Source organism: Chelonoidis abingdonii, chromosome 19, assembly GCF_003597395.2.
Source record: "Chelonoidis abingdonii isolate Lonesome George chromosome 19, CheloAbing_2.0, whole genome shotgun sequence".
Taxonomy (NCBI): Eukaryota; Metazoa; Chordata; order Testudines; family Testudinidae; genus Chelonoidis; species Chelonoidis abingdonii.
Window position 1 is genome coordinate 40252634 of NC_133787.1, and position 24117 is coordinate 40276750.

Genomic DNA, 24117 nt, shown 5'->3' on the forward strand with positions numbered 1-24117 from the left:
CAGAATTCAAACAAATGAAAATACCGGTTACAACTGAGATGTCATCTGTCCACCTCCCCAAAGCCCTGCATACCTGGCCTGACTGACGGTGTGAGGTCTAGGGTTGGGATAGCAGGGCATTGCTGTGTTGGGAGTGAGGTGCCTGGGCAGAGTGGTCTGTTGGGAGAGCAGTGGAATACCTGGATCAGGATATGGTGATCAGCTGTGAAGAGAAAGTTACTGTAGTAGTTACCTGAGGTAAGTGGCTTGTGCCATTCTTACTAGTCCGATATTTTCATGAGCACTAAATTCGTGTAAAATGTATGAAAGGGAAAAAAAATCCCTGGTAGCTTGAAATAGAAATTATTGTCCTTTTCCCCTCCATTGCATGAATTAGTTGTTGGGTTGCTTACAAGGACGGGTCTGTTGTCTTAACAAAGTACAGTGAAGCATTTGCTTTGAAGATGCACGTACGCAGAATTACATGAAGATTTCAAAGGGGTACAAGGGAATGCAGATTAAATACTGGGTTTTGGGGGGCTTGACAGTAGTGCTTTGTTGTTGGGGGGGGGTTATTTTTGGTTTTAGTTTAAGAAAAGAGAGGGGGATTAACAGGGTCATGTTTGAAGATGGAAAGCAGTCTCACTGTTGTATGCGATGGGAGAAGCTCACAAGAGAAGGGGCAAGTTAGTTGTTAGTTCCAAATTGCAAAAACTACATGATCTCTCAGAGGTGGTGGTTGTGGAGCGCTGCCTAAGCCGTGGATACATCTCCAGATGCAATATCTGTGTGGCGCCAGTAATCCTGGGATTGAGTTTTAGCTCTGTGTCCCTTGGGAAAAAGAGTACGCCTGTCTGCCTTGTTGGATAAGACTAGGTAGCACCACATGCCTAAGTAGTTGTACCTAGACAGAGTGGAGAGCCAAGATCACCTGTGATATTTTCAGCCAGCTGTATGTTTCTGTGGTAATGAGTGATTTTTCAGATTCCCGGAAAGACTAAACAAAAGAAATGTTAATTACCACCGAGACTGGAGGGAACAAAGGGAGGTTAAAACAACTTCCTCCAATCCTGAAGAAACTAAAATATTCCTTGCTTGATCTTGTATTGAATAATCAGTCCCAGTCACTGGTATGAGAATACTGCAGTTTGCATTTGACCCCTTAAGGCTAGGAATCGATGGTTGAAGCGTTTTGTGACCTCTTGCCCTCACCCTTCCCTAATCTTGTTCCTTGTTTCAAGTGTGTCAGGAATGGCTCTTTCCTAGGCCAAGCCCATGGCAGCCTGTGTTCCTGTTGGAAATGCCACCTCCACCTTCCTTGCTGCCTCCCTCCCATGCACTCACTGGCACCTGTTGCATTTATCTCCATAGCCTGTATCAGCTAACAAGCCACGGAAGAAAAAAAAGAAACGGAAGAACAAGAGAACTGCAGCTGGCGAGACTCCGGTATGTCTGCCTCAGATCTGGGATTCAGCCCCACCCCCTTCCTTCTCTCCAGGCTCGGGAGGCCCCCACCAGCGGTCACCCACCTTTGTGAAGTGCTGTGAGATCCACGCACAGAAAGTGCTATGTAGTATGTTGCACTTATTTATTTGGAGGCTGTGATTCCTATTTCATAGCCTGCCTTCATGTCCTCAGAGCTCAGCTGCAGGTTATTAAAGCTGGAACCTTCAAACCAGCATCTTCCATCTTACTGACTTTTGTGGTGTGGGGGGATCCTCTGGGATCTTGCTTTTTATGCCCTTCCCTTTATTGTTTCCCATATCCTCCCAGGTCCTGCAGAACATGGACTCTTCCTGCTCGGCAGGGCCAGATACTGCTCTCCCTAGCTGCCAGCGCTCCAGTCACTGGCAAGAGGGCTCACTTGAGAGCAACGCTGGTGCGCTGTCCTCTCTCCTTGCCAGGCCTGGGCACTCATCCCCTGCATAGCGGCACATTACCATCACTGTATTCATGCCAGTTTGACTTCTAGTAGCAAAAGCGCCACCAAGAGTGGTGGCTGATGCCGAGTATAGTGCCAGCAAGTGGTTTTTGGACTTGTCCTTGTCAAGTGTCCTGTCCATGCGGTGGTGAATGTGTGTGTGGCTGGGATAGGGGAAGGGCACAAATTTTGAGTCTGACTAAACTGTGTCCTCCTAAGGAAATGTGTAGGCTTTGCTCTGGGCGGAATCAGGAGCCCTGTCCCATGTGTGTCCAACGCATTGTTTGTGTAATTGACATCAAGGGACTGGGTGTGATCCTTGCAGTACTCAGTACTTCGGGGAGAGGACAGTGTTCTTGTCTGGCACAGGCGCTGAGGGCTGACTGTTGTTAGTAGTCAATATTTACGTAGCACTGTAATTTTTCATGGTGCTTTTGAGTTTTTAAAAAACTTGATAGTTGTGGAACCCAAGAGCTTATAATCTAAATCAGACAAATATAGAACATGGAAATAAAATCACTGGGGAGGGGCAGCCAAGGGTTAAAAAAGTACAAACTCAAACTTGTAAACACTAAGGCCAGGAGGGACCATTCTGATCATCCAGTCTGACCTGCATAGCACAGGCCAGAGAATCTCCCCCAGTGACTTCTGCACTGAACCCAATAACTTGTGACAGAGTTAGAGCACTTGGTTTAGCACGACAGCCAGTCTTGAGTCAAAGGCTAATGATTGTGAAAATAGCATGAGTCATCACATAATGGACGAACAGCAAGGCAAATGGGGACGAGCAGCCAGCCCAAAATGGGACTTCATACAAAAAGGCAGGAGTGATGTGTTCTCATGTGGGCTGGGGTGAGACCAGTCCTTTAATGATATCAGGAATGGCAATATACAAAAACCTGTAGGAGAGCACTTCAACCTCCCTGGCCACACTATAGCAGACCTTAAGGTGGCTATCCTGCAGCAGAAAAACTTCAGGACCAGACTTCAAAGAGAACTTGCCAATTACAGAACCAGTTTCTCCTCCCTTGGTTTTCACACCTCTACTGCTAGAACAGGGCTTCACCCTCCCTGACTGAACTAACCTCATTATCTCTAGCTTACTTGCTAGCATATATATACCTGCCCCTGGAAATTTCCACTACCTGCGTCTGACGAAGTGGGTATTCACCCACGAAAGCTCACGCTCCAAAACGTCTGTTAGTCTATAAGGTGCCACAGGATTCTCTGCTGCTTTAATGATTGTGATGTCTTTGCATGGTGCCTTAAGGAAGATGATGACCTGGAAGACATTGACAGCATTCTGGAGAAAATGGAGGATTCCAGTGGGCTGTCGTATGAAACTAAGGGTGGTGTAATCGCAGACAGTCGGCCTCTGCTCTACGTAGAGCACAGGTAATGTGCATCACTGTCTGTCTTTCTCTGCTCATTGCTCTGAGGTCTGAGCGCGTAGGGAACTCCTGTCCCAAGGGAGCTTTGGAGTCTTGCTGTAAAGTGCTCTTTCTGGCTTCGAGTTGGGACCATGCTGGAAAGGTGCTGCTGCGTTGGTAAGTGAGGGCGGCTCTAATCTGACCACGTGTTGCTTCAGTTGAGAGGCTGAGTTATTGGTAATGCTGTTGGTGTTCCTCGTCCCAGTACAGAGGCGCCTCTGAAGAGCTGCTGAAACCTTGCAGGGTAAAGCACCAAAACCAGATTAAACTGGGCAGATAATTTATACCTTGCAGCAGCATCCAGACAGGTTGTAACCCTCCTCATTCCAACAACACTCAGGCTGCGTCTATACCACTAAAGCCTCACGGCTGTAAGGCACACAGTGGAGCTGCTCTTTGTTGGCAGGAGAGAGGTCTCCCGTGACACACTAAAACCATCCCCAGCCAGGGGCAGTAAATTTGTCCGCACAGGCGCTTTTCATCAGTAAAGCTTTTGTTGGCCAGAGGGGTGTGTTTTTTCACACCCTCGAGCAACAAAAGTTTTACTGATGAAAGTGCAGCGTAGACACAGCCTCTGTGCCAAGCACAGCATGGTCCATCCTCTGCGTGGGCCTGTATGGTACCGTCATGGCCTCACAGAGCTAATACCGCCAGCAGTGAACTTGTCCACATGTGACCACCACCAAACTGGCTCACCCACTGAACTCAACAAAAAGCTGAGGAATGAAATGGCCTCAGATACTAGAGGGGTCCTGCCTCAACCTTACCATACGCCACTGTACAGTCGCCAGCGTGTTGTGGATGGATCCAATCACTGGATCCCATGTGCTTCCCAGCCAGCTGGGTCAGTGGAGTCAAGTCACTGTTCCTAGCCCTGGGACCATTGGGCGTGCTCCCAGCTTCTGACCTCTTGTCTGACACCTGTCTTTGGGACATGGGTGCTACTCTCTAGAGCCTGAACCCAGTGTCTGAGACCTGCTGAGCCCTCCCAGTCACTGACACTCCTTCAGAGTTCCCCTGACCAACTGTGGGCATCTTGGGCTTCGAGTTGAATCCCTTGGAGGACAGCTTAGCACACAAGCTTACCCAGGGAGTTTTGTAGCTGCAGTGACTTCACCCTTAAAACACTTGAGTTACAGATCTAGGAAAACAATGAAAGTCCTAAGATGCCTCTCCACTGGTCTGAGCTCACCCTTGCTGAGTCCAAGGTTTCTCAGACCTCTCTCTCTGCTGCAAGTCCTTATGTATGGTGCTGGTCAGCTCCCTGCAGAGCAGATGTACCCTGTGCTTAGGGCCCCTCTGAGCCATGTGCTCAGGCTGAGAAGCTACAGACCCACCAGGTGCTGGCCCCTCTCCCTTGACCCTCTGTGTAGAAATGGGGATGAGCCAGTCATGGGGAGTCAAGTTGTTGCCCCATAGTATTAGTCCATCAGCCCGGTGTGTCACACCTTTCCTGGGCAGGGAGTTGGCTGGAATGCAGGACTGTGGGTTGGTTTTGGGTGTGTCCAGGGTGGTGCAGTCAGTGCCAACATTTCCACACACACAACATGATAGAATTCGTAATTTGACTCAGGCACTACTATGTCATGTGTCTCTTCCAGGCAGTGGGGTTGCTTGCCCATGCAGAATCTGCTGTGTGGATAGAGGACTTGTTCTCCAGGTCTGATAGATGCCTGTTTCCAGCAATTAAATCCAAAGTGTGTACACAATTTGGAACCTGGAGTCCTTTGTTTTTCTATTTAGGATCAAGCATAAGTATCCATAAAGCAGCCTGGAACAGAGGGTTCTCTACTGATGCTTTATAGAGTGTAAATTACTCTAAAGTTTAGACTAATTACACCAGTTGCCCTAGAGAGGGCAGCAGTATTAGTCCATGACTGAACATAGTCTTTGAAATGTGGCTGTGATCCCTGTAGAATAACTGGTTGAATCTGAATCTTGAAACATCTTCGCATGGTTCCTAGCTTTGGGGTGTCAGATCACTGATCTGGGCATCAGTGCGGGAGTTTGAAAACAGGCGACTTCAGTATTGGTCAGATGGGTGAACGCTACTTCAGAAAAGCTTGCTCTGGGATTAATTCTTGGTGGTTTTCCTCACCTGTATCTTACATATTCCAGAAACTTGAATCCGGAGACTGAGCTGAAGAAGTACTTTGGGGCTCGGGCTGTTCTTGGTGATCAGAGGTGAGACCAGAGTTGCAATATTAACTATATTTTCAAAGCATGGGTCAGTCTCTCTCCATGTCCAGTGGTACCATTGATTGTACCTCCAACCCTTCTCCTCTCTTACTTACAAGTGACCCTGAGGGTGGCAGAAATAATAATTTTTTTTAAAGTGAAACACTAGATGTTTGGGTGGAGGAAGGCAAGACTTTATCCAGAGTCACACCACATCCTTGGTTTTGTTCCATGATTTTCCTCCCCATTAGTGTTACCTGCACTTCTAAAGCACTATCCATGTTCCGTGTCATTATGGGGCCCTCATATTTTTCTTTATCAGTTCTTGCTGCTGTAGAATTTCTGCAATTTTGTGGGGTGGGGTCTGAGTGGCCCAGTCTCTGCAGCTGGTCTCAGATACACTTGTGTGCTGTAGACCCAGGGAAGCTGTCCAGCTGTTTCCTCTGCATGTGCTATACTTGTGCAGGTGTCATTATTGGCACCGTCCCTGCAAATGAGAAGCTGATACCCCTGCTTCAAAGAGTTTGCCCTCTGGTTGAGACATATGCAGTACAGTAGGAGCGCAAGCTCAAAGCAATGGTGGTGATAGCTGGAGACGCCATCTCTGAGGGGCTCTATGGAAGAAGGATGCTCACTAAGAAGGAAGTTGAAGGCAGAGCAGAGATGACAAGTGCAAGGGAACAGGGAGATGTTTCCAAGTGTAGAGGGTTGGCTGTGTTCCTGGAAAGGTAGCCGGGGTTTCCTAGCTCCTCCTTATCACTGATCCTATAAACGTCTTGTGAGTCCAACCAGGAGTTTGAGACCCACTGCATGGGTCCTGGGGCGAAGGTTGGATTGGACCCACAGTCAGGGGATGGTTCTGTGAACTGGGAGTGGGAAACTATTCCAGGGGCAGGAGAGAAATTGACAGAAAGTGGGAGCTGGGGAAGGGAATCAGTGGAGCGGAGAGGTTGACAGACCAAAGCCTAGGTGGAAACTGGCATGCAGCCATGCAGAGCCTCGAAGGGACATCTGAGAACGTTCAACTTGATAAAAGACCGTGGAGGGATTTGATTAATTTCCTAGTGCTGCAGTCAGATGAGATGTTGGATCTGTTTGTCCCAAATCCAAGTGCTAGAGAGCTATCATCCGCTTTCCATCCCCATGCTTAGCTTTGGTCCTGTGCCATAGTGTATATCCAGTAAATAGAAGCTATGATGTAGTGTTTGGTTCCCACAGGCTACGGCAGAGGCAGCGTCCGTACATTCGCAGCACATGGCTTACTACTCCCAAGAACACCTGGCCACGCTACAGCAAAACAGGCGAGTTCTTCCCTGCTTTCGGGTGAGCTGTCAGTCTCTCTGCCTAGTCCATGGGAGCACAGATTTCCAACCCTCTGTTTGAAAGATGCCTCCACTTCCTGGGTCCACCGGCGTGGCCATTACTAGTGCCTGGATACTATGCAGAGTGCAGTCTGTTGTATAAGTTGCCAAGGCCATGCTCCCCTCCACTGTTAGAGCAAGCAGCGCTGTTTGTCAGTGTTGGGGCTTGCCCCTCCTGCTCCACTACAAAGAGACCTCCAAAGGCTCTCAAGTGTCTTCCTGTGGATGGCCATGCTGGCTGATCAGAGGCATGACCAGGAGGGCCAGTCTGCTGGGATTTTTGGAAATGGTGGGGGGAAGAACTTGGAAGCATTTGCCTTAAGGGGGAAATCACCTCAATGAGCTCTGAATGCATAGCTAGTCTGAAAACAGTCCTGTTGTGGCCCCAGTGATGTGAACAGGCTTCTTTCACCCCAGTGCTACCACTCTGTGCGGACAGTGAGAAGAGCTGATTCTTGCTGCCTGGCAGAAGCTGCCTCTCTCTTCCTGAGGGAGCAACGGCTGTCCATATGCACCCCTAGGCATTGCCATGAGGCTGCTGGAGACAAGAAGAGGAGTCCAGCACTTCACATTTGAGCACCATCGAGAGTACCAGCAAGTGCAATTCAGGTTCCTGGATGCAGTAGAGTCTCTGGACCCAAACAATATTGCGGTATGTCATGAAACAGGGAAGCCCAGACCGTAGCCGCCAGGCCAGGTGCAGCCAGTGGAACTGTCCAGTGCCACCTGCACCCTGTTACCTTAATTGTGGATGTGTGATGTGATGAGTAAAAGGCCCAGCCTTCATTTTACTGACCTAAGCAGCTTGGCACTGTAGGCTGGGACACATAGTCTCCTGTGTGCCAGCAGCTCGGCTCAAGATCGGGGGGGGGGGGGGGAACGACTTTTTGGCCCAAGGGCCACATCTGGGTATGGAAATTGTATGGCGGGCCATGAATGCTCACGAAATTGGGGCTGGGGATGCAGAGGAGAGGGAGAGGGTTCTGGCGGGGGGTGAGGGCTCTGGGGTGGGGCTGGGGATGAGGGGTTTGGGGTGTAGGAGGTTGATCCAGGCTGGGACTGAGGGGTTTGGAGGGTGGGAGGGGGATCAGGGCTGGAGAAGGGGCTTGGGGCATGGGAGGGGCTCAGGGGTGCAGGCTCCAGGCAGTGCTTACCTCAAGCAGTTCCCAGAAGCAGTGGCAAGTCCCCTCTCTGGCTGCTATGCAGAGGCACAGCCAGGTGTCTCTGCACGCTGCCCTGTCCGCAGCCACTGCCCCTGCAGCTCCCATTGGCCATAGTTCCTGGTGAATGGGAGCTGTGGGGGCAGCGCTTGGGGCGGGGGCAGCATGCGGAATCCCCTAGCTGCCCCTCCGTGTAGGAGGAGCCAGAGGGGAAAATGCCGCTGCTTCCGGGAGCTTGAGGGCCGGATTAAATCGGCTGGCGGATTGGATGTGGCCCGCATGCTGTAGTTTGCCCACCCCAGCTCAAGATGGAGTATTAATTGGTGAGTTGTGTAATCTCCCTGGACCACAGCTCTGCTGCTCGCTGCTCCGGGTCATGCAGACGAGGTGTGGGCTGGGGGCTCCTGGCAAGTTGCCAGCATGTCCCTGGGCAGAGTTGAGGCCCTGTGATTAAGAGAGTGGATGGCTCTGCCTGGAGCATTCATTTCAGGTAGCCGTTGAGAACAGATCTCCCGAATAAAGCTCTGTTGTCTTCACTCTTCAGCTGGGAAAGTCAAAAATACTGCACAGTCGAAAGTGACCTTTAAGGGCAGGGTCTAAAATAACAGCTATTTTGTTTATAAACTAAACTGTATGGAAGAAAAAAATGTGTAGCCTTCTCTGGGTATGTTAGCAGAACAATCCCTGCATTGAAGTGTTATTGAGTGTGTCCAAGCTAATTAAAGCAGATAGCACCATTTATAGCACACAGTAACAAGATTACAGTGGAAGTGTTCTGGGCCCTCATGCACTATAATTGAAACATGTTTTCTTTGAATCCCCTGCCCTAAAGGAGCACAAATGTATGTGCTTAATAGACTTTTTTAGAGGGGCCATTGTCCAGTAAATAAGGTTCCTTCTGATTCCCTGATGGATCCTCGTTTTCATCCCCCTTCCCTTCCCTGTCCTCTGATCATAATGGCTGTTCTCGTGAGCTTGACAACTCTGCTTAAAAACCAGCCCCCAGGATCACTGGGAAATGGTGCCAGGCACTTCCTCCTTAGGTGTGCTCAACTTGAGAGCAAGAAGTCTGAGCCTGGGTCAGATATGGGTCTCCCATGTAGCAGTGCAGAGCCTGCCATGTAACATGTTCTAGTCCTCTACCCTCCAATTGCCCAATGCCGCTTTAGAGTCAGGACGGTAGGTATCTTTCCTACCGCTTTCTTCTCTTCCATCTTTTCAGCTGAACCAAGGTGAAATTTAACAGGACTGGGGTGGTTCATAATGCCAAAATATCTCTGTTTACCTGTGACATTTGTGATGCCTGCAGAATCTTAGGCACCGCATCTAACCTAATCCCATAGAAAAAACATTATTTGCGTAGGTCCTATTAATAGTGAAACTTTTCAGTTCTCAGCAGTGGAGTAACTGGCTTTCATAGGAGAACCCTGTAAAAATTTCTCCCATTGGATTGACGCTGGGCACTCTGTTACTATGGCAGCTGGGGCCATGTGAGGACCTAGAACACTGAGAGCTCAAAACAAGGAGTGTGTAAGGGGCGTCTAGGCGAACGCCGCAGCCGTTATGTGCCCAACAATAATTCATGCAGCTGTGACCATTCACATCCTACCGAGGTGGGAATTGGGCTGAACACTAGGCTTTTTCCCCCTTTGTGAAAAGCAGAATGGCATCTCCCAGAGATGGACACGGGTTGTGTGTTCTGTCTCAAGGGGCTACCCCAACCCTTCTCTAGTATCAGTACTGAGTGCCATGTGATGGCCTGGGATCTGATCCCATTACCTTCAAACCTGGAGGCGGGTGTGCGACCAGCTGAGCCTCACTGACACCTCCATAAGATTAATTATCTGGTTCCCAAGTCACTGCACAGCATTTGCCATCCTGCTGCCCCTGCAGTGTGTGACTCCCAAAGTCCCATGCACAAAGAAGCAGCGTGTTGTGTAAACACTTAATCCGACCCAGCCCACTTCTTCTGTCTGCTTATAGCTTTTGCTCCAGATGAACCCATACCATGTGGACTCGCTGCTGCAGCTCAGTGAGGTGTGTCGAATGCAGGAGGATCAGGAGATGGCCCGAGATTTTGTAGGTGAGAACTGGGAGTGAGAAACAAGTGTGCCAGTGGGCAGGTGGCGTGGGACTGCACTGCCGCGTGCCTTGGCAGTCCTCATGGTTAGCGCTGCAGCAGCTGAGAGAGAGGGGCTCTACATTTCCTTATGATGTCTATGATTTGGTTACTTATGCCAAGGTAGGTGAGATTGTGGCTTTCCAGTTTTTCTCTCTGGGGTTGTGACTGCCAATCTCTCCTTATCTCCTAGCTCATACAGCTCTTCCCAAACAGTGGCTGAGCATCACAAGTACTCAGCCACGAGCCATCCAGCTAGTTCCCTACATTCACTGGGGAGTGAGGAAATTCAGGGCATCTTGCCATATCCCAGTGTGACAGAGGACAACTGCTCAGCCCCTGCTGCTAGAAGTTGTATAGGAAGAACCCAGTGTAGGAAATAGCATTTGAGCTCTGCAGTGTAATTACCATTTCTCATTAGAACCTGACTCTTCACACCCGCATAGAGCTTGTCTACATGACTAGTTAGTGTGCAGCAAGCCAGGATGTGAATCTGCAGCACACCAGCCTGTCACTCAGTCATATCCCAGGTGGGTGCTGGTGAGTTGGAGGAGCAGGGTTTGATCAGACAGAGACCTGTGAAGATGGCAGAGGGTGAAGGGGGACTCTTGGAGGACCAGCCTCTCCAGAAAGCTCTGAGGAGGCTGGATTGTGATTTTCAGTAGATAGAAAATGTAGCTGTCAAAAGGTCAGAGGGTCCAGCAACGCTCCTGGGTTCTGGCCTGAAGCTAGTGGATCTGTATGGGTTGAGCCCTGGGAAGCACATCTGATCTTAGCATGTTTCTGGAGTGTAATGGTGCCAGTTCTAAGCCCTTCGTTAGGAATGCAAGGTCAGTGTGCCGAGACCCTGCCATGGGAGTCAGGGTCACTGCTGAGTCATGCTGGTAGGCAGGTCCAGCGACGACAGAGGAGCTCTTAGACGGGAAGCTCAGGGAGGCAGCTTATACTGAGTTCTCTGCTCTGCTGTCCTGTTACCAATAAAACCGAACCTCAGAAAGGGGCAATAACTGAAGGTCCATGTGTGCCTCTGAGAGTACGTTGGGGACTCTGTCTGGTCCTGGGATGCTTGTGGAAAAGAGAGCGCTGGGTGTTAGCCGCAGAGCCTGACACATGCACATAACGACAGTCAGTGGTGAGCCGGGGCAGTGCTGGGAAACCAGCACTGGGTTGCTGCCGATTGGAAGGTATCGGATGGAGGCGATGTCAGGCCCCACAAGCTAGAACAGAATCTGTACTTTTGAATCCCAAGATAGCTGTGCAGCTGGCTCATCCTTGAGCCCTGAGCCCAGGCCTCCTCCTGATGAATTTTTGTTCAAAATCTTATTACCCAAAACATAGAACTGGGGAAAGGTGGCTTGCCCACAGTCCTCTGTACAGCACAGATCCAGCCGGGAGGACGTGTTCTGCTTGAGTAACTGGGTCTGTGCTGAGATTGCCAAGCTAGTCATTGGTGTGGCTGTGGCGCTTGCTAGGAAACGCAGACAGCATGGTCCATGGGCTGTAGGCTCCGAGCAGCCATTTGTCAGTGGTGTCTGGGGGCTGGATTTGACTGTCGGATTGGAAAGTGGGGATGAGGTGTGGCGGTGCCCCTAATAATGCTTGTGTTGTGTGCAGAGCGAGCGCTGTACAGTCTGGAGTGTGCGTTTCACCCTGTGTTCAGTCTCACCAGTGGAACCTGCAGGCTTGATTACCGGAGACCCGAGAACAGGTGGGGACTTCCCAGCCCCTCTCTCTTCTGTTTGTGGTGTTGGGATGGGGAAATGAGATTCAGCCTAGAGGTGGTTCTGAGTGTGCTGTTCACCCTCATCTAATGTCCAGCTAATCAGAGCCCCAGCTTCTGCACCTGGGCAGGAAATCCGTCAGGAAACAGCAGATGGGTGCAGAAGCTGCTTGCCCCTGAGTACCTTGAATTTGCTTGTGATTTCAGTTCCAATTTGATATCAGACTTCTTTTTGTCACAATTCAGGTGCTTCTCCAACTCTGACATTAGCACCCACCCACCCATGCAGCTCGCCAACATCTGTAACTTGAAAGCCATGAGGCACTTGTGGCAGCTGCTGTGGATGAGATGCATGTCTGTTGTAAGCCTGTGCAGTCAAATTGGAACAGAATCACTGACTCCCTCTCCTGTCTTCCAGATCCCCTGGCCCCAGCTCTGTAACATCCACACGCTAAAGTTTCTTCCTAGGGAGTACAGCCTGAGTTAGGATCCCCCAGCTCATGCCATTCAGTACAAACCAGCAACTCAAGACGGAGACATGGACCAGTTCCTGGAAAGAGGAGTCAGGACCTGGCTGTCCTCATTCCTGCCTGGAAGTCTTGTGCTAGAACCAGATACATAGATCTGCCCTTGGCATCCTGGGCAGCACGGTTCAGGCCCACTGTTTCCCCTGTTCAGAATTAGCAGGGTGATGTGCTTCTTTTCCACCCATGTATTTTTCAGCATGTTTCTGCTTTGGCCTTTGCAGAGCTTTCTACCTGTCTCTCTTCAAACACATGATCTTCCTGGAGAAGAGAGGCTGTCCCCGTACTGCCCTGGAGTTCTGCAAACTTATCCTGAGGTAAAGAGCAGGGATGGGTCCTTCTGGTTTGGGTTCCATTGAGGGAGTGTGTGCAGAAACCATACGGCATCCCCATTGGGCTGGAGGTGAGATTTCTGGTTGCCCATAGTGCAGGCTCTGAACACTGCATGGGCCTTGTCTGCACCAGGCTTGGTAAAATTTCCCACCATTGCAAGTCCATCAGTACCCAAAGGCCGTGGTGTAGACAGTGTCTGAGCGGTTCCATGGGGGCAGGTATTGGGCAGAAAGGAATTTCTCCTGCCTCACTGCTCTGCTGCTGCTTTTGAAAAGATGGAGGGAGGCTGGGTAGCCCAGGCATGGCCATGGAGTTCAGTGCAGGCTGTGGCTGATGTTCCGCCCTGTGGCCTGGGTAATCAGATCAAGGTCCCAATGGGCTACCCATGAGTCTGGCTACAGTCTGCCCTGACTGAGTGCTCGGCCTTCTGGCCGCTAACAGTGAGCTTCCATGGAAGGTGCACATCACCCCCATGCAGGAACCAGAGATGGGGGTTGGGTGTGACTCTGCCAGCTGCCCGGGCTGTCTCTGGACTCTGAGACAATCGGCACACTTGGCTGTTCCATAGCTTCTGAGGCCAGAAGGGACCTTTGTGATCATCTAGGCTGACCTGCATAACAGGGCATAGAATGTCCCTGAATTACTTCCTGCTTCAGGTTCAATAGCTGGAGTTGAACTAGTTCAGTGTTTCGCAGTCTTTTTGATACCAGGGACTGGCTTGCTGCCTTCCTAAACTGCGTCAAGGAGATCTCAGGACTGGGACTGGTCCACAGACCGGTCGTTGAGAAACACAGAGGTTGAGCAGAGCAGTTTACACCTCACCTTTAGCATTTACCGGAAAATTGTGCTCTGTACCTGTACTTTCACTGCAGGCAGCTTGGACTCCCTTTTGGGCAGGATCCCTCTGTCCCCCTCTAGGCCCATAGGCTTATTCTGTATTTGCCTGGCCCTGTGCTTCCCAGCCCTGGCTAGACGCTGCCTTGTCTGAGTGGCCTTATCGTCCTGCCATGTGGCAGTGGTTGTCCTTCCCTCATTGGCGCCATCCCACAAACTCTGACCAGTTTGTGGGGATAGCAGGTTGAGTCTTAACCCAGCAGTCCGGTCTGATTTTGAGCAAGTAACTCTACTGTGAGCTTTTGTAATGCTGCTCTTCTGGTTCGTCCCTTCCCCCTCTCCTAGCCTTGATCCGGAGAATGACCCGCTGTGTGTACTGCTGCTAATTGATTTGCTGTCGCTCCGAGCTAGAGAATACGCATTCCTGACTCGCATGTTCCAAGAGTGGGAGGTGAGTTGGCAGCAGGCTCCCCTGGCAGGAGCAGATTCCTGAGGCTCCACACCCTTCGGTGACCTGTCTCTGTGAGCGCTGGGCTGAGAAGGGAAGGCAGCTGCACCATGGGGGAGAGGGCCAGGGCGCTTGTACCAGAACTGCAGACACCGACTGGAATGTACCATAAGATACCAGGCTTGGCTCTCTTGAACCGGGGCTTCTGAGTGCTGTATAAGCAATTGTGTGAATTTGGTATCACTTTGTCCATTTGTACACATGTGCACACTGAGGCACAGAACGGGAAGTAATTCTCCAGAAGTTAAGCAGTGAGAAGTGGCACCCACAGGAGTGTAACCTAGCAGTCTTGGGACTAACACCATGTTATCATTGCTTGGGAAATCTGTCTTTCGTCTTCAGGGTCACCGGAACTTGTCCCAGCTCCCAAACTTTGCCTTCTCGGTTCCGCTGGCGTATTTCCTTCTGAGCCAGCAGGAAGAGCTCTCAGAAGCGGAGCTAAGCCAGGCACGGGAGAGAGCTGCCCACCTTCTCCAGCATGCACTGATCATGTTCCCGAGCAGTAAGTGTGGTGGCAGACAGCCCCAGAATGTTTGGTTTAGGATTTATCCACAAAAACAATGGCCTAATTCTCAGTGACTGAAGGCAGACTTTGTATTCCTATAATGGAGCAGATGGCACTGCCCCTTCTCAGTACAGGGATGTGGCTGTCAGATGCAGTGCAGCACAGTCACTCAGCTCAAGGTGGAGTGCTGCATGTTAAGCCTTTAGTGCAAGTGGTGAGTCCCAGCTAACGGCGAACGTGGCCTTATGCCACATGCATCATATGGCAGTGGGGCTATTCCAAGACTGTAGAACTTTATGGGCAATATTTGGCACCCTCAGCCTTCAGTACGTTAGAAAGGGGTCAGTAACTGTCCATGTCTTCTCCCTACCTCTATGCTATTCTCCTCCTAGCTTGCACAGCGCTCGGTGCCTCTCCCCCATGTATAAACATACACATCACATGCACACAGGTTGGGAGGAAGGGGCACAGATTCTGAGTCATCACAGGAAGATGCTTTGATCCAAGCAGAGCAGATTTACTGTCTGCTCTTTATTTCTGTTCTCCCTCCGAGGCACCATTACACTTTAGATGCTCTGTATGTGGCTTCTATCACTGTCACTTTCATCTAGCTGATGCTTCCGTCCCAGAGACGAGCCATGTAGTGCCTCTGGGCCAGGAAGGGACGTAGTTACGAGAACTGATTTGCCTTAGGCAGGAATATCCAGCTCTCCCTGAACAAAGGGGTCCAGTTTGTGTTGACTCTTGACATAACCCATCTTTTCTGCTCCTGATCATGAGGATGAAAATAAAACCTGTATTCACTGCCAGCCTTTGAACTTGTTAATTCCACAACACTGTACCTTGTTCCTATTGGCATTTTATTAAATGCTTATGCAAAGCTCTGGACAGTGATTTTAAAAAAAACCTTGAAACATGTTACGTAGCAGAGGTAGCATGCTGTGTGAACAAAGGTCCTATTTCTGCTGTCTGTTAAATATAATAAAATATACAACAAAATCTTCAGCCATAAAATTGGAAATCATCTTCTTCCTGTGTCTGGTGCTTGAGACCTTGTTTACACTTACCGAGGGATGGCCGCACGGCGATTGATGCGTTAGCGGTCTATTTAGCGGGTCTAGTGACGACCCACTAAATTGCCTGCAGATCACTCTCCCATCGACTCCTGTACTCCACTGAATGAGAAGAGTAAGGGGCATTGATGGGAGACTCACGTAACTCAGATTGCGCAGCTTAGATTGGCTTTGCCCTGTAGTGTAGACATGGCCTGATTCTAGGAAAGCACTTGCTTTCCCTGGCTGGCCTTTGTCCCAGTTCTAGGAGCTCTTTGCAACCACCGCACTGGTGACCTGATAGCTCTGGCAGTCCCTGTCTGTGGTGAAGGCATCACTGATTTTCTCTTGCAGTTCTCATGCCGTTGCTGGATCACTGTAGCGTGCAGCCAGACTCTAGGGTCACTTCACATTCTTTTTTTGGACTCCAAGCTCAGATAAGGTAAGATCTGCCCAAGCTTTTCAAGAGAAGGAATCAAAGCTTCACCTTGCAGCTCTGGCAGGTTTCTCAGCTCATTCTGCTGTCTGCATTTCCAGGAACTGAGAAGAGAAGGGTTGCTTGTCCCATCAGGGAGTGGGAGGGGGAGAGAGGGCTGTTTGCTCATGGGAGGCACTTGGATAGCAGGCTGATGGGGACCCATAGGAGAACCCAGACAGATAGATAGTGCCCAGTAGAAACACCCAGCTTAATATAGGTAGGCCATAAGTTCATCTTGGACCTTGCAAGTGTCTGTCCCTGCTGCAGCAGACACTAGTGTGTGCATGTGACCTGGGCAGGCTGTCTCCTCCTGGTCCTTGTCTGGCTCAGGGGGTTCTGTGCCCTGTGATCTTCTGACTGCCTGGAGCTCAGGGAAAGGTGAGGGATTTTCTCACTCTCCCCCTGTCTGGGCTGTTTTGGGAATACCACTCAGTCGTTCGAGACACAATAAGCTGGTGGAGGCTGGTGCAAACAGCAGCCGTGGGAGATTGCAGCTCATTGTTCAGTGTGAGAATCTGAGACAGGCCTCGGTGTGGGCTGGGGTGAGCAGTGCCTGCTGTATTCTAACACTCAGTGTCCCACAGCCAGCCTCCTGCCTTGAACCAGCTGGTCTCCCTGTACGTAGGAAGGACTCACTCCCTGTGGAAGGACCCTGCCATCATGGCCTGGCTGGAAACCAATGTCCATGAAGTGTTACGGAGGGTGGACACGAGTGAGCCAGTGGTGGAGGAGTTTGCACAGAAGTGAGTACAGTTGGCTGAGGCCGACCGCCCTTCCGTACCAGATAACCTAGAACCTTCGACGTTAGAGATGGAGGCACTGAGATGCTCTGATGAGGGGGGATCTAGATCTCGATAAAAGAGCCTTGTTGGTCTTGGACCCTATCCCAGGCATTTCCCGGCCAGGCCCAGTATGCTGCATGCAGTCTGGCATGTAGAACTGCACTGCACAATCAGTCTGGATCTAACCACGCCAGGGATAAGGTGCTGTTCCCTGCGCCCCTTGGAACTTGCCTCTGAGCTGTGAAGGAGTTCTGTGCCAAACTGCTGATAGCCAAGGGGGCTGCTGTTCTGGAGTCAGGCATGTCCTCCACCTTTTGGCCTCCCACAGTTTAGTTCTCTTCCCCTTTCACTGACCCCCAACCAACCCAAGCCTTGGTCTCATGGCTTCTCTCTCCCTCACAGCTGTTATTCCCACTTACCTGCAGCAGTTTCAGGCTAGATTGTGCCTCGTTTGCAGAATGAGTGGAACTTACCTTGTCCCTAGTCTGTCTCAACAGTGAGACTGAGGTACTGGCGTTGATAGCCCAGTGCTGTCAGGCTACTTTTGTACTGTGTATGCAGTGCACGAGTGAGCTGCCCAGTGTCATTACAAATTTCAGCATGAACGCCACAGAATGGCTCGTTTCTCTGTCCCGTCGGGATTCCCTGGGCTGCTTCCCAACCATCACATACTGCTGCGGGTTAAAGCACCCTTTACCAAAGAGGAAGTTCTTCCCCCCCTCACCCCATCCCCCATTAGGGGTAGCATGTGTTGCAGAGGTATAAATCCTTTGAGCTGTACAGATGTTTGTCTGGATCCCCAGTGTCCCAGCATTAGCCTGTAGGCAGCTGTGTGTCGTCATGCTGGAAGTGCACTTCTCCAGAGCTGACAGCTGTACATCTTGTTGGACAAACAAAGCTGCATTGCACTTGTGTTATTAAACGTGTTTATTACAGTGGTGCCTGTGGTCAACTAAGAAGGGGGGCCCCTTATCCGAGACGCTGGACAAACACTGGAGCAGCCAGTCCTTGTCCTGAAAAGTCTGCAACCACAAACCCCAGACAGACCCCGGGGGTGGGAAGGAGTATGTGCAGGCAGAGTAAGCAGTCAATGGCCTCTAGGATCCCTGATTTGTGTGGGGTTAATTAGAGTGGTCAGCTGAAGGGAAAGAGAAGTGAAGGCAGAGGAGAACACCCCCTGGGTCCTAGTGCCCTCCAGGGTCGGCAGGGGTGGGACCATCTTCCCCTGACGGTCTGGGTCTGGGGGAGGGATGGCCCCATTTTATGCACTTGGCCCAGTTGCTTCTGCAGGTGCTCCCACTGGTGGGAAAAGCTTTGGGGCCAGGAAGGTGGAGTCTTAGTGAGATAGGAGCCAGCATGGAGGTGAGCTGCGAGTCAGGGATTCTCAAACATCATTGCACCGTGACAACAAAAATTACTATACAACCCTAGGAGGGGGAACCGAAGCCTGAGCCCACCCAAGCCCCAGTGCCTTGTGTGGGGGAACCAAAGCCCCATCGCTCTGGACAGGGTGGCCAAAGCCCAAGGGCTTCAGCCCAGGCCGGGGGGCCTGTAAGTTGAGCCCCGCTGCCCAGGGTTGAAGTCCTCGGGCCTCAGCAAGTCTAAGCCAGCCCTAGTGATCCCATTAAAACCCACAGTTTGAGAATTACTGTATTTGTGGTCCGGTAGAAGGTCCCATTCTTTGCTTTCCTCACTCTGCCCTGGCTGTCAGCAGGGTCTTGGAATCCACCTGCTTTTCAGGTTCATTTCCTACTAGCAAAGACTATCTGTGTAGGCCGCTCCCCCCTTGGCAGGGAATGACCAGGCCAGTTGAGGGGAGCTCTGACCTTGTCACACTGCTGAGGGCAGGGATGTGCTCATCACAGACTGACCTGAGAGGCAGAGGCGGGTGAGGTGTGGATGAGGTGAGCACTTTGAAGTAGGAATTGGCTTGCCAGGTCTGTGGAATGCAGTAGGGGGCTGGGGCTGTTTGGGGATCTCAGCAGCATTCCTTCGAGGCTGCTTGGATCCCTTGGGGTACGTCTACACTACCCACCGGGTCGGCAGGTAGTGATTGATCTGTCGGGGATCGATTTATCAATCTAGTGTAGATGCGATAAAATCAATCCCCGATCGCTCTGCCGTCGACTCCGGAACTCCACCGCGGCGAGAGGTGGAAGCGGAGTTGACGGGGGAGCGGCAGCAGTCAACTTGCCCCCGTGCTCATGGCCAGGTAAATCGACGTAAGATACACTGACTTCAGCTACGGGCAGGAGTGCTCAGACTTCTGTATTGGTGACCCCTTTCCCACAGCAAGCCTCTGAGTGCGACCCCCCCCCCTTATTCGTTAAAAACACTTGTTTATGTACTTAACGCCATTGTAAATGCTAGAGGCAAAGCGGGGTTCGGGGTGGAGGCTGACAGCTCACGATCCCCCTGAGGGGTCCTGACCCCCAGTTTGAGAAACCCTGAGCTACGCTATTTGCGTAGCTGAAGTTGTGTATCTTAGGTTGACCCTCCTCCGCCAGTGTAGACCTAGCCTTGGTGTGGTGGGCCCGCAGGAGAGCACTACCCGGGCGCTCTGACCGCTCTCACCGGCGCATGGGCAGCCACTGAATGCCAGGCGAAGGAGGGGCTGATCAGCACGGCACATCCCATAGGAGACTGGGCTGAAGCTAATGCTGCCACCAGGGAATGCAAACCTCATCAGTGCTGTAGTGTGTTGTGGGGTGCATCAGTGAGACCCTTCCCTGTCTGCCCTTAGGCGCAAGGTGCGGTACCAGAGCGCCCCCAGAAACATCTCTCGCCATGTGATCCTCTCAGAGCTGAAAGAAGCCACGGCAGCATTGCCCCTGGTGAGTAAAAATGGGGCATTGTGTCCAGTGTCACACGTGCTTCACAGCCCCCCAGGTGCTCCCTTTGCCCCCCGCCTGCCCCCCGGCCATGTCAGACCAAGCCCAGTGGGGCTCTTCAACAGAGACTGACATAGCACCTCCTCCTGTGGTCTATTGTACGTCACTGCCTTCCCCACTGCTTCACTGCCTTTGGGGCACCCACAGAGAACCCCTCCTTTGGTTGCTGGCTGTTCTGGGCCAGGCAGAGTGCTGCAGCAGGCGAGGGGAAAGCCAAGCTGAAAATAGGTTCCAGGCTTAATAGTGTCACAAACGAATAGTAGTGGAAACGCCTCGGCCCATTGCACCAAGGCATTGATGCGTGTTCGCTCAGAGTGCCTCGTCCCAGGGCTGGGAATGGGAATGTTTGGTTGTGTGGATATTTTTTAATTTGTTACTAAGGTACCATCCACGCATACAGCAGCACGTGATGTCCTGGGACACTAACCAGACTTGTCCTGCTATGCCTAGGGACAACTGGGGCCATGACAAGGCTGCTGTGATGGTTTTAATGCTACATGGGGCTGTGTGCCAGCGGGGACTTATTGTCCTAGGACAGTTGTGTGCTTCTCTGCCCCTGCCGCGTGACACTGGTGCTCCGTTAGACAGCAGGCGTGAGAAGGTAGCAGTGTTCTGACAGGTCTGATTTTCCTCCCTCTTTTTCAAGGAAATGACATCCCAGCCCGTAATGGGGTTTGACCCCCTACCTCCCTTGGATTCCATCACTTCCTATACAAGACCAGAAAGGTACTTCTCCACTTCAGATTCATGTCTGTCTGCATAGCCCAGCTGTTTGCTTTAATAAGTGCCCAGCCACACAGTGGGATGGACGCTAACGAAACATTCTCAGGGCTTGGAGTTAAATCTTTCTCCATCTGAGAACAGTGGAACCATTAGTTTGACCTACAGCGCTCAATGAGGTATATGAACCATACAAACAGGGGTTGTGTCTTCCCACTTTTGTGGGGTGGTAGCTGACTCTGGGTCACCATCTGAGACAGTCTGCAGAGGCCACTCAGTATTAGCAAACAGAACAGGGGTACTTGTGGCACCTTCGAGACTAACACATGTATTTGAGCATAAGCTTTCGTGGGCTACAGCCCACTTCTTCGGATGCATGGAGTGAAATACAGTAGGCAGGGCCGGTGCAAGGATGTCTTGTGCTCTAGGCGAAACTTCTACCTTGCGTCCTTCCCGCCTGAGGTGCCCCCCTTGCAGCAGCTCCCCATCCCCCGCGCTGAGGTGCCCCCCCACACACCTCAGCTCACCCCTGCTATGAGCATGAGCACCCCGAGCACGCTGTGGCTGCTTCACTTCTCCCGCCTTCCAGGCTTGCAGCACAGAGAAGTGAAGCAGCCACGGCGTGCTCGGGGAGGAGGCGGGGCAGGGGTGAGCTGGGGTGGGGAGTTCCCCTGCGTGCCGCCCCCCCGCTTACTTGCTGCAGGCAGCCCTCCCCGTGCTCCTCTGCCCCAGCTCCCTCCGCCTAAATGCTGGCAGCAACCGAGGCAGCCGAAGATCTGACCACTGCCAAAGAAAATGGCGCCCCCCAAATGCCAGTGCCTTAGGCGACTGCCTGGGTCGCCTAAATGGTTGCACCAGCCCTGACAGTGGGAAGATACGGATATCTGTATCTACCTATATCTTCCTACTGTATTTTCCGCTCCATGCATCCGATGAAGTGGGCTGTAGCCCACGAAAGCTTATGCCCAAATAAATCTGTTAGTCTCTAAGGTGCCACAAGTACTCCTGTTCTTTTTGCGGATAACGGCTGCTAAACTAAAACCTGTCAGTATTAGCATTGCTTCAAAATGTCACTTTGCATCGAGCTCTTTGAATGAGGCAGGGATCCCCTCCGGGTGGGGTTTAGGCTAGATGCCATGACGGCTGGCTGGCTGGGATCATGCACGTTGCAAAGGTTGCAGGAATCTGACCGCAGCCTGCACCCCTGTGGAAATGCTTCTGCCTTGAGTGGAGACTCGCTAAACTGGGGGTGATGGAGTCCAGACAAAGGTGAATCTCCAGCATTTTGCTTCAGATAACTCTACCCCAACCTGGCGCTGGGCTGACGCAAAACTGTACATTGCTAAAGAACAATATGCGATTGTACAGGAGTTGGGGGTCTTCGTGCAAGGCTGGGATGAGTGTGGGAGAGTCAAATACAACTGTCTTTTGTTTCACTGAATGGGATTGTTTGGGTTTTTCTTTTCTAGGATGACTCAGCCATCCAGTGAAAGCACTTTATCTCTCTTCTTTCGATCATTGTTGCCAGATTTTACCTTACAGGTATGTTAAATGAATCTATAACTGCTGCACACGTGTTCTAGCATGTGCATGGAATTCCACACCGAACCTTCCTACCCGGTGTTGTATTGTACATGCAAGCAACCCGTTGCGCTGTAAGTTGGAGGTTGCATGTGTAACTACCACAGTTAAACACACAATTTCAGAATGTAGTTCAGTCTGTGTTCTCAGATACAAACACGGGGAGGATTTTGACCTGGGAAAGGACTTGTCTTCCTAAGTTGCAAAAAGCCTTTTCATCCAATGTATCCTGTAACAGCTACGTTTAATGTCTTGTGTCAGTCAGTTAAATCTGAAGGCAGCAGTTCGAGTTCCCACCCTTTGTAAGGTCTGTGTGCATACAGAACATGTGTGGGAATCTTCTTTTCCTTCAGTGCATCCAAGCATTCTCCTCCCTGTGGCTGGTGAAGAGAGTATTCAGAAGAGAATCATTTAAAGACAGACTGCTTCCATTCACCAGGAAAGCTGGGTGCCACAGCCGCAGTCATGTTAGCAGCATAACTACCATCTAATCCGAGAAACAAGGAAGCCGAGTCTCTGTTCATGTTGAAATTTTAACTGCAAGCTGCACTAATTCTATAGAATTGCTTGGGTTTTTGAAGCAAAATCCAGAACTGTTCAGCTGATAGATCTTACCGCTTTGGTGGCAGAGCATGTGAATAGCTGTAACTAGCGTCTTACGTGTGGATGCTGCATCCAGATTTCAGTGCTGAATTTACGACAGAATGTAACTGCACGCTCGCTCCTGTGTGTTCAGATGCTTTTTATATTAAAAACTAGCAGAGGCCAGTCTCGGTGGTAACTATTCATAGGCCAGGCTGGGTGTTTGAGTTCCACCATATCAATTAGTTGCCTGCAGTTGGGGGAAGACAGCAGCTCCCTTTCTGAAGCTGAATGGTCCCTTTTTTTAACCACCATGTAATTAAACTAGCGGAAGGAACTGTGCACCATTTCGGGAACGTTCGGTGCATGAAAGTGAGTTTATAAAAACGAGCTTTGCTCCCTTAACTATAGCAGTTGCTGTAATACCTTGTGACTTCAAAGCGCTTCCTCAGTGCTTCATAACCATTATAGAGCAAAGCTCACAACATTTGTCCTCCCTCATGCTCAGATGGGGGAAACTGAGACACAGAGAGGGGAAATGACTTGTCATTCAGAAATAGACATCACATCTCCTGATTCACAGGCCTGTGCTTTGACCGTGCTTGCTTTCCCTAAGTGGTCTAAAATTCTGACACTCTCTTTCTCAAAAGCTGCCCAGGGGTCAAGTGCACATCTGAAATGATTGACTCATAGTGCAAGTCATTCACTGATCTTGTACCCCAGGGCAGCCTGAAATATGAATGCCCTGATTCTTGTGGGTTTAAAGGCCAAGCCATTTTGAGCAGTTCAGCACTGGGGGCTGTCGGTCTCCCTGTTCTCACTATGTGCCTTGCGCTGCGTTGCAGGGGGAGGTCAGACAAGATGGAGCTGAAGAGGCTGGAGCTGGGCAGGATCTAAACCAGGGTGTGAACAGGCTAATGGCAGCCATGCGGGACATGCTGGCGAATATCCAGTTCCAGGAGCCTCCGCGAGACGAAAACCCCGATGGAGAAGCAGACTGGGACTGAAACCAGACCAAGCCCCATCCCCACGCCATGCTACGTAATTATGTTCCTGATTGCACCGCCAACGTAATAAAGAGTCACACAGAGCAGGGAGGCCAGGTCCTTGACGTTCCCTGCTGCTTTGGCCATGGATAAAAGGGCTCAGCTGAGGGATGGGTGGGCACAGGTTTGTCCTGGTTTTAAAAAGCCCTTTTTAGTCTCTCCAAAACTTCCAGCCTGCTGGAGCTAGAGTCCTCGTGGGACGCTGCTTTGGAGGAGCGAACACCGAGTCAAAAGCGCACTGAGTCTAATGCAGCACCAGCAGTAAAGCTGCTGTCCCCTCCCTCCTGCCCACCTTCCATGCCACACACAGGCCTTGATGGGTAAGAGCCCCTGGACCCTCAATTGCTGCCTCCCTTTTCTGCAGCTGGCAAGTGCTCAGGGTGACGACTGGCCCCACGCTGCCTATCTCTGCC

General features: G+C 51.1%; 1 protein-coding gene across 3 annotated transcripts; it reads left to right on the forward strand.

The window, feature by feature from the left end:
• Positions 1-1350: 1350 nt before the first annotated feature.
• On the forward strand, positions 1351-23748 carry TCF25 (TCF25 ribosome quality control complex subunit). Of its 3 annotated transcripts, none has more exons than XM_075073696.1 (16): positions 1351-1425; positions 3175-3295; positions 5449-5514; positions 6727-6809; positions 7391-7521; positions 10013-10112; positions 11763-11856; positions 12617-12709; positions 13905-14010; positions 14410-14569; positions 15979-16066; positions 16687-16845; positions 19628-19718; positions 20422-20501; positions 21965-22037; positions 23504-23748. In XM_075073696.1, the coding sequence occupies exons 2-16, from the start codon at positions 3213-3215 to the stop codon at positions 23663-23665; spliced, it is 1569 nt and encodes a 522-aa protein (XP_074929797.1). In that variant the 5' UTR covers positions 1351-1425; positions 3175-3212; the 3' UTR covers positions 23666-23748. The 3 variants fall into 3 exon arrangements, with proteins under 3 accessions (XP_074929797.1, XP_032627291.2, XP_074929796.1); XM_032771400.2 differs by having other exon boundaries at positions 1357-1425; positions 3171-3295; XM_075073695.1 differs by lacking the exon at positions 1351-1425 and adding an exon at positions 2643-2752 and having other exon boundaries at positions 3122-3295.
• Positions 23749-24117: the final 369 nt, after the last annotated feature.

Coding starts and splice junctions, on each gene's coding strand:
- TCF25 (XM_075073695.1), top strand. CDS start 2,643: ATGAGTCATCACATAATGGACGAACAGCAAGGCAAATGGGGACGAGCA. Junction 10,113..11,762: donor GATGGCCCGAGATTTTGTAG/GTGAGAACTGGG, acceptor TGTTGTGTGCAG/AGCGAGCGCTGTACAGTCTG. Junction 20,502..21,964: donor TCCTATACAAGACCAGAAAG/GTACTTCTCCAC, acceptor TTTCTTTTCTAG/GATGACTCAGCCATCCAGTG.